Source organism: Lolium perenne, chromosome 3, assembly GCF_019359855.2.
Source record: "Lolium perenne isolate Kyuss_39 chromosome 3, Kyuss_2.0, whole genome shotgun sequence".
NCBI lineage: Eukaryota > Viridiplantae > Streptophyta > Magnoliopsida > Poales > Poaceae > Lolium > Lolium perenne.
This window is the reverse complement of record NC_067246.2, coordinates 249,492,988-249,502,668: the sequence shown is the minus strand read 5'-3', so window position 1 is coordinate 249,502,668 and position 9,681 is coordinate 249,492,988. Positions and strand designations below refer to the sequence as shown.

Genomic DNA, 9,681 nt, shown 5'->3' with positions numbered 1-9,681 from the left:
TCTTTCCTCACCCCATTCAGCCATCTACCGAACATATTAGTAGTATTAGCTGGTGGAGGAATATTATAAGTAAGGTACATCATACGCCATATTATCTTCGCAAAAGGGCAATCGAGAAACAAATGATTAACAGTTTCCATGGAATCACAGAAACAGCATTTTTGGCATCCTTTCCACTTCCGTTTCGCTAAATTATCCTTAGTTAATAGCACTTTATTACTAAGGAACCACATAAAAATTTTAATTTTCAAAGGAATCTTTAACTTCCATAGGTACTTGCGAAGATAAATAGTATGGCCATTCATCCAATCAAGGTACATAGACTTGACCGAAAAAATGCCCGAATCCGTAAGCTTCCAAATAAACTTATCAGGTTCAGTTGTTAAATTAATTGTAATTAATCGTTGGCATAGATGTAACCATTGTACCCACTTATTGTCATTCAAACCTCTTCTAAAAGAAATATTAATATTAAAATGGGGAGAATTTCACTTCCCGGCCTCTGGGTGCCTGGTTGGTGCAGGCCGGGAAGTGAAATTCTCCCCATTTTAATATTAATAATTTAACAACTGAACCTGATAAGTTTATTTGGAAGCTTACGGATTCGGGCATTTTTTCGGTCAAGTCTATGTACCTTGATTGGATGACCATTCATAGGGGCTAGCTGCTCCAAATAGCCGACTTCATGACCATAGATATCACCCCATCAAACTGAACTCAGTGAGCCGAGGCCGCCGAGCACTCCCTAGAGGTTATAAGTTTCCAAGTGATGACATCAGGCACCGTCTCTCTAAGGTGCACGTCTTGAAGCATGACCGAACGATCAAACAACTCGTTGATGTGTTGGACAGATTGCTCGGAGGTCGTTTCAATGTTATTAATCTAGAACTCCTACTTGAGGCCTTTGTTGACGCGGAAAAAATCCAATTGGCGCGTCTCAAGATGGATGGCACTATATCTTTTGGTCTACGATTAAGTAGCCATGGAACACGCCAAAAACTTGCAGTCTTGACATCCCCAATTGTAACCGTGTTGAGGGTGTAGAAGTGATCCATATATATCGCACCACAAGGGTGTCCCGAACCCGTACGAACTTACCTTTTATCTTTCAATTGTGACCACGACCACCTAAGACACACAACACTCACAAAATTCTCCAGGTGAAGAATGTCGAGGTCACTGAACTCCATGGGGAGGCAAGCAAGTTCCACAACACCCTTCGATGTCATCAAGGATGTGAGGTAGTTTATTGACTATGAAATGATGACATACTTCTCTGAAATTTTGGCATCATCATGATGCAGAAGCCGGGGTTTTAATCTCCATTTCGAAAAAAACTTCTCTGAAATTTTGCAATAAAATTCGCATGCATCAATTGATGTAGGGGTCAGGGCTACCCCATTCTTGTTATAAGTAGTTCTTTCTTCCACTGTGATAAATTTACCACACCCGATATTTCAGGCAACCTTGTCAAGAAGATGTTGGAATTCAACACTTATTATGGTATGAACCAAGAGTGAGAGTCTCAACTAACGCACAGGGAAAGCCTATGAATAACCAGAAACTATGAAACATGTCATTGAGATCATGTATGAGCATCTAATGGGCACCACCATGCTCAACCGTCCACACATTGATATAACTCCCGGCTATTGAAGAACATCTCCTAATGTCAACCTCATTAGCCAGGTATGTGGTTATCGACTTATCGTTGCTAGTCGTGTTTGTTGATATCCTACGCTAAGGCCAACGCTTCCAATGCTTCTAGCATTCCTGGGTTCATAAGCCCGCAACAATCACTACAAACTTCAAGGTAAAATGGGAAAATGTGCATAGGACTAAAAACTTTGGAGGTTTGGGGATCATTAACACTAGGTTCATGAATATATCTCTTTTGTTAAAATGGATCTAGAAGTTGCTTAACAATGATGGTAAGCAATATGTGGAAGCAGATCGTATGTATACAATATCTGAGGAACGGGAAAACCATTTTGATGAATGGCATGGGATCCAACCTGTGAAGAAATGGTTTGTGTTTAGAGTCATCCATATAGTGGGCAATGGGAGGAGAAATAGGTTCTGGGTAGACGTTTGGGTGGGTCAGACTCCCACGAAGAATAGGTTCCCTAATTTGTTTTGCTGTTGTGGATCCTGATACTTCAGTAGCAGATAACTATGATGTTTCATCTCACTCATTGGACATTAACTTCAGAAGATCATTTGGTGTAGAAGAAATGCCAAGCCTGGGAGCAACTTATGAATTTGATTCAGAACATTTCTTCTTTGTGAAGTCAATAACAGGATCAAATAGGCCTATTAGAAGAATGGTGAATACTCTCTTAAATAAGGGAAAGTGATGAAGCGGCCAACTGATGTTATCTTTCGTGTTATAACCTTTATATGCAGACGTGTGGCGACCATTGCGGGTTGAGTAGATGCAGAGAGTCTTCAAGTGGGTGATTTCTGAAGCGAAGAAAATCGTTTGAGGCATATGCAGATGTGGTTATGGCCAGAAGCGTTTGGTCTAGCCTAACTTTAGAGTTTCTTCTTTAGAAGTCTTGGGTTTGTGTTCGTGGGTGTGGTTATACTTTGTAAAGTAGAGTTGGATCCTGAGAATTGTTATGTTCCATGTTGGGATTGTACTTGTTTTGTAATAGTTGGTAACCCCAGCAGATGTTATTTCACTTTCCTTTCTATATAAAGCAGGGCCCTTGAGGCCTTGAGCCTATCTCTACTACTTAAAAAGACTAAAGTGGTTCCTTATTCTGCCACAATACGTTTGGTCGTCCTTGGTCGTTCGTCGTCCCGCAAACCGTGCCTCGCGAAAAAACCGCTTCGTCAAAACCATCGCTTCTCTCAACCCACCCACGACCGCACATCGGCCGCCGTCCATCTCCCTGTCTCCCATCTGCACGCCACGCCCGACCCAACCGCCAACGTTGCCACACCGCCGCTCGAGCCCTACGACGCCGCCACACCGTCTACCATGAGTGGCTGGCTTGTTCCCGCCTGGCGACCTGCCGCCCGAGGACCACTCCGTCGCCTCGACGCCGCCGCCCGCCGCCCGCCCGCAGCCTCTCCGATTGGATTCCTCCGCAGAATCACCCCCACACCCGAGGTGAGAACTCGCGGCCCTCCTCCGCCCCCCTGGTTTTCTTCGTCATCGTTAGCCTCGATTCGATTTGTTCGGAGCCGATCGCTTTGGTAGGTAGGAGGATCCGATCTGGATGTGCTCGCGCTCCTGGGCGTCGATTTGGTTAGCTCGCCGCTCGTTTTTGTGGACGCGGCGTGAACTAGGGTTTGGGTTAATCTGTGCTCGACATTAGGGCTCGGTTCTCGATTAGGATTCCGTGGTGTTGTTGACTTGTTGTTTCAGTTCGGTCAAAAAATCGTGGCACTGTGCGTATCGGTTGAATTAGACTACCTCTCCTTAGTGATGGAATGTTTGATTAGATTTGATGATCTCGTCGGATGGTAGTTCTGAGTATAATTCAGTGCTGTCCGTTTTGATTAGTAGCGTGTGGCCAGATTAGATGAAGGGGCGGCCCTTGCATGAATGTCTTGTGTCATTAGTTGCGTCGGCACTCCCAGAGATTGCCCTCGTCACATGCTCATTATTTTGTTGGTGAGCTTAGCTGTAGAGCCAACCAGTAAAGTAGATTGTTCTGGCCATGATACACCATGTGTACTGATTTCTTCAATATAAATCGAATGAAATGTAATGATGGGAATGCTTTTGGTTGAGCCATTTGTGTATGAACATAGATGGGAGGTGCGTGCATAGCTGCATAGAACCCCCCATCTGCTGCCATGAGTCATCTTCGGCAAGCGGAAGACCCAATTTGGTTTGCATCTCTCCTCCTCCTCCTCTTAATTAGATTGCAATATCTATACAAGAACAGTCCTGTCAGAGGATTTCTGGCAAGATATGTGTATTTATGTTTGGAATTTTGGTCGATTTGGTCTGAAATTTTAATGCGCGCTGCTCGAATTGAGGATTCCAGCTCTGTGATTCTAGCACGGTTTTGTTTGTTTGTGTTTAGGTGATGCTGAAACAAAGATTGCCTTGCTCGTAGCAGATGGCGAGGACCCAGGGAGGAAGGAAACCATGTTGTTCCCGCATGGCGCCGGTAATTTGGGTGGCGTGCAGGATGCAGCTTCCCCTGACGCTACTAGGAATTGTTGGAACAAGCTAGCTTTCCTAGGCAAACATCGATGGTCCAAGTACAATTTATGCCAATCAGTGGTTCATGTGACATTAGCTAAACTCTATTTTGATGTTACTTTTGGTACCACTCCGATTGCTCATGTTGTCAAGGCTATTTAGTATTTAATGTTCTGAATTTGTCTCTTCTCTCATTTGTCCTTACACCTACATAATTCAGTTTTCTTGTTCAGTGTTCGCCTCATTTGAAAACGTATGCTTGCAATATCTGGCCAATAGATGGTTCTCTATGCAATTTGATTTGATATGATATGATATATGATGCTGCAGTGCGCCTCATACGCTCGTCATCAAGAATATCCCCATTTGGTATAGGTTGGTTCAGATGTTGCCCAATATTCCTTTATAAATCTATGTTGTCTTGTGTCTTATTTTTTATGTATACCAACACCGGTATTTAGTTATCTAATTTGTGTCCTTATGGGTGCAGTAATTTGGTGTTGTTCAAACAAGAAAGTTTAAGACGCCCAAGACTGAAGGTGATGGTTTTTGCAGATCAAGTGGTGGCCACTTTGTGGAGGGATGTGGTTCAGTCCATGGAAGACGTGAGGATGTGAGTCTTGCTGTGACTACATGCACTGCATCAGTATGCTTCTGTAACTAAAGTTGCCGCTATATTTTTTAGTCTTTTCACTGGTCATTTTGGGCTTGTGTTTTTAGTGGGACACAAACGATGATTTCAATGGGGTGATGTATTGCAATTGATTCTCCTTTCCATAGAAAATTTTCCGAGGTAGATCGGGACAGAATTGTTCATGCCGTATTTCTCCTCGAGTCGGCATTTTGCGTGCTATTGGCAACTATTGCGGGCGTGCATCCTACCCAGTAGTTTTCATGTGGTATGGGAATACAAAACCTAGAAAGACATTATTTTTTTGGTACAATTGTTTGGTGAAGAAATATGTCCTTTATATACTCACCCAATTTTGGCTGGCGATGGTAAGCTTGTATTCCAGGAAGCGGCAAAGCGAAGCTAATCATGTTGGTTCACTGACCTTGACTTTTGGTACTAATGTGAATTGATCACTCCCAATGCATCAGATCTCTTGTTTTACAGCCAGATTGTGCTGCATTTTTTCATTCCCTTTGAAGAACTCTCATTTATATCTTTACTTAATTGCTAGAAAAATACCATATTGATCTTGAACCACTTATTTCCCTTTTCCTAACATTTTTAAGTCTACAACTTTGTTCTGGCAGTTTGCTTGGTTAAAAATTGACAAGGTTTTGTCTCTGCATTTATATCTTTACTTATTTTTGCAGTTTTCACTCTGGCATTTTTAGAAGTTACTTTTTATTTAGCTTATATGCATGAATTTATATGACCTCGCTTCATTTCATATTCTAGCTATAGTATAATCCATAGACTAAATATGAGAACGTGCTTTAGAATAGGTTAGTACTTTATTTGGAACGTATGGAGTACTTATTATTGAATGCTGATGCTGAATTCTAAATATGGTTGACCTATAGGATTATCTGATCCATATATCTTGCCTGCACCTTTTGTTACGTATGAGAATGAGATGCAAATTATCCCTTAGAACTATTGTATTGTGTCATCTTTCTTCAGAATTATCTAAACATATGTATCCATTTGATTCTATAAGGTTTCCTCTAAATCATCGCTTATGCATTCATATCAAAGGAATTATGCATGATGAAGTTATTTTGCTTTGCAGGATCAACCACCTATTTATTCACAACTTGAAGTGTCAACTATACATATAGAGTTAGTGTTCGCTGCTGGTAGTTAAATTTCAAGTTGTTTCTTGATACGGCCTACAAATATAAAACATAACATCTTTCGAGTCATAGAGGCTACATTTGGCCTCATTACTTCTAATTATCCTCATTGATACCAACTTGAACATGAGATAGAATTCCACGATTAGTATTCTGTGGCATTGTTCTTTTGTTAGGGCATATGCTGCATTGATCTCTGCTTGTACTTCTGTGCCACAAGATATTTCTGGGATCCAACTATACTTGATATTGGTACACATCCAACTGGTAATGGTTATCATTAGGACAGAAAAAAGCATAGCCCAGCTTCCCTTGATTTTTTTCAGCATAAGGTACTTCTTTATAGATGAAAGGACAAATCCACATCCCTAGGATAATTTTATAAATTAAACTTGAGTTAAAAGAATTACTTTGGACAGGAAAATATATCAAAAAACCAACTTTGTACTGAAGAATGTTCAATACATTGTCTACCCAAGCAATTATATGAATACTCATGTGTACATTTTTGTCAGCCCCATTTCTTTATTTTCCTAGGCATATGTTACGCATTTACTTGCATTATCCTACTACTGCGGTCTTAGGATCACATTTATATCTTGTAAGCTCTGTCTGAAGAGTATGAAATATCAAATATTCATGTGACAATTAATTAGATTAGAGAATTACACCATTTCATACAAAACAAAAAGGAGAAGGATATTGTCTCTATGTTTATGTATCCTAGGGATCTTATTTTTTTCACAAGTTCAATGTTGTAAATCCAGGGAGTGAATAATCAAGAAAAAATGTCTGTATGTACAATCCAATCAATGGTTATTTGTTCCTATAGTTTACTGTTAAAAAGCATTGGACTACAAATATCCATTGTATAAAAGTCTTAAATTAGCATGGAAAGATGGCTAACAAATTTCACTCAAACTTTAGTTTAACCAGAAAGCCTGCATTGATACTGCCAAAACTGTAAATGTCTGCAGACTGTCCTTCCAGTCATAATTGGGCTCTTGGCATTTCAATTTAACAATTTATGAGCTAATAAAGAGGATTAGTATCCTTTAGGATCTTCTTTGGAGGGTTGTCTGTTTGTAGCTTGTTAGACATACAATATCTTTCCTATCGATTTGTACAAGATGTAGAATCATATAGCTATATTGAAAATGTGCTATGCCACTGACTTGGTATTTACAGGAGTATATGGACTAAAGTTGTCGTAAAACAACCCCTGCTCATCCTCCATCTTTGCCCTGGATTCGTCTATTTGATTTGTGACCTTGCCATCTTCTTCCTGCAGGCTCTCATGTAGTACCAAGGGGCAGCTGCACGACAAAGAGTTGGGAGCAGGGACGCGAGCTGGTGCATGAGAGGCGGAAGTTCAGACGGTGAGCCTTCTCCATCTCAGCATTTGGTTTCCCTTCTATTTTCTACTTTGTAGATAATAGAACATTTAGATTTTGTTTCCATTCTATATTACCCAATTCGTAACTATCAGGGTAACTTTCTGTGATATAGGATGAGCTGTGTGATGATGTGTTGCTTGTATTTGCAAACAAACAAGATATTCCTAATGTCATGAATGCATGATGATGTGTTGCTTGTATTTGCAAACAAACAAGATATTCCTAATGTCATGAATGCAGCTGAAATAGTTGACAAACATGGTCTGCACTCCCAACCTTCCAGTGTCTACCATCCAACTTAAACCACTGATATTGGTTTCAGCAAAAGTGCAGCATCCTCTGTTATAATGTAGCTCTTTTGTAGCATATTTTGGAGAAAGGAAATGAAAGGAGCCAAATTATCAGTACGTTGGCTAGGCAGGTTCTGTCCATGAGCCAATGATTTATGGTTTAGTTATCAAATGTGTCTTGAGCTGAATTTTAAAACGCCTGTAGGTGCTAGACTAATCATATCTGAGATAATTGTTGGTATCATTGTTTGCCCTTTTGGATTCATAAGGTGCACATGCTGGTGCTAAAATAAATTATTTTGTGGGGTGCAGGTTCATTCAGAGCATATACGACTTCTGTATCTTTTCTAAAGAAGAACTTCAGGAGGACCTGAGGCATATTCCTGTTTGGGGAAGAGGCTTATATTGGAGACAATGCTTGCTCAACATACGTACTTTACCGGTTCTTCTTTGGATATGGATGTTCTAGAAAACTAATTCACCGACACTTTTTTGATGAACAAAAAAGTATTGTTATGTTCGTATATTATTCCAGAACCATGAAATATTGTAGGAACTAACTCAAGGGCCATGGTAGTTTGTTGATAGTTTACTTCATCTTTGTTGTGCGATTTTGTACATTTTGTCTATTCAGTTCACATGTTAGATAATTTGGAAATGCAACTTTGGCAATCTGTACCACATGTTAGGTAATAGATCGATCATTAATATTATTTATTCCCCTCTCACATTATTCATTTATAAATCATATTTTCAAACACATTTCAATCCATCACATAATTAAGCAATGTGTTGTTTCTTTAATATACTGTAACAAAGAGTTTTACTATCACTCTTTGGGCAATAAAACTGTAAAAATGGTTCTGTGAACCAATTAGAAACATTATTTGAAAATAATTTAAATACTTATTTGTTTCCAAATATTACATGGGTTGATTATTTATTTATCCCCCAATTTGTTCTTGTGTTCATTTATTATTCACCAATGAATTCAATGTATTATTTATTATATACCATTCATTTACTGGTAACTTCATAATTTCTATTGTAGATCTTACTCCCTCTTTGACACAGAAAAATATCCCTTTGCCTCCGTTTGCTTGGGCGTATTTGGTGGTTCTGTTGGAGATCACCCTATGGACAATTTGACTTCGCTCTATCTCAATGCACCCTATTATTCAGTCCAGCTTGTCTTCCACTGGTTCTAACTTGGGAACCGCCGCACCTGAAATGATGTCTACATGTTTTTGATAGGTTAATTTTTTGTGTGTGGTGTGTGTTATGATAAGAAACTATTCCATCACCTCGATCTTTATGTGTCTTTGGATGGTCATTAACCAATGATCCACGATTTGGTATGTGTGTGAGTTGTCTTTTCATGTATCTGAATAATAATTTATTGTAATTTTTTTTATCTAAATGTCTATGAATGATCTATGCATATCACTACATCTTTGTGTAAAGTTGGAACAATATAATTTATTTTCTGGCTTTTTCATATTGCCTGAACTTTTTCTGATGTGATTGACACAAAGTAGAGTTGACTAATACAGATCGGACCAAGTATACAAATATTACATTTTAAAATTATGTTTCCAAGTACGATGATGATATAAACTTGAGGCATATACTAAAGGGATTATAGGAAAATGGAAGCAAGTTTAACACAGTTAAGCAATCATTTGAACACACATAAATTAGGACACATGCTTCAGTTTATTATCTACTAAAATTTCCTATCCCGTGGCAACGCACGGGCATTTGTCCTAGTTGTCTAAAAAAACTATCACTGCCGACCCACCAAGGTAGATACATTCCCCATCCCTCGATATTGCAGCAGCTTGCAGCTGCACACCGGGTTTCTTCTCTATTAAACGCTTCATTGACATTGCCCTTCATCATACCCACAACAACATGAGGTAGCAAAACATTGGCCCTTCTTACCTTCTTATAGACACTGTTTTTGACGTGCCCTTCCGATCCTTCGACACATTTCACTAGTAGAAAAAAAGGTTATAGGGGC

At 39.5% G+C, this 9,681-nt stretch overlaps 1 protein-coding gene across 18 annotated transcripts; it reads left to right on the top strand.

Annotated features, from left to right (window-relative positions):
- Nucleotides 1-2,778: 2,778 nt before the first annotated feature.
- On the top strand, nt 2,779-9,152 carry LOC127344673 (uncharacterized). Of its 18 annotated transcripts, none has more exons than XR_011755920.1 (6): nt 2,779-3,118; nt 4,044-4,540; nt 4,656-4,778; nt 5,908-5,957; nt 7,263-7,350; nt 7,971-9,152. XR_011755920.1 is itself a non-coding variant. In XM_071828436.1 (6 exons), the coding sequence occupies exons 3-6, from the start codon at nt 4,799-4,801 to the stop codon at nt 8,864-8,866; spliced, it is 354 nt and encodes a 117-aa protein (XP_071684537.1). In that variant the 5' UTR covers nt 2,779-3,118; nt 4,080-4,540; nt 4,656-4,798; the 3' UTR covers nt 8,867-9,152. The 18 variants fall into 18 exon arrangements, 6 of the variants coding, with proteins under 6 accessions (XP_071684537.1, XP_071684538.1, XP_071684536.1 ...); XR_011755919.1 differs by having other exon boundaries at nt 4,656-4,811; XM_071828436.1 differs by lacking the exon at nt 5,908-5,957 and having other exon boundaries at nt 4,080-4,540; nt 4,656-4,811; nt 7,971-8,089; nt 8,733-9,152.
- The last annotated feature ends 529 nt before the right edge of the window (nt 9,153-9,681 follow it).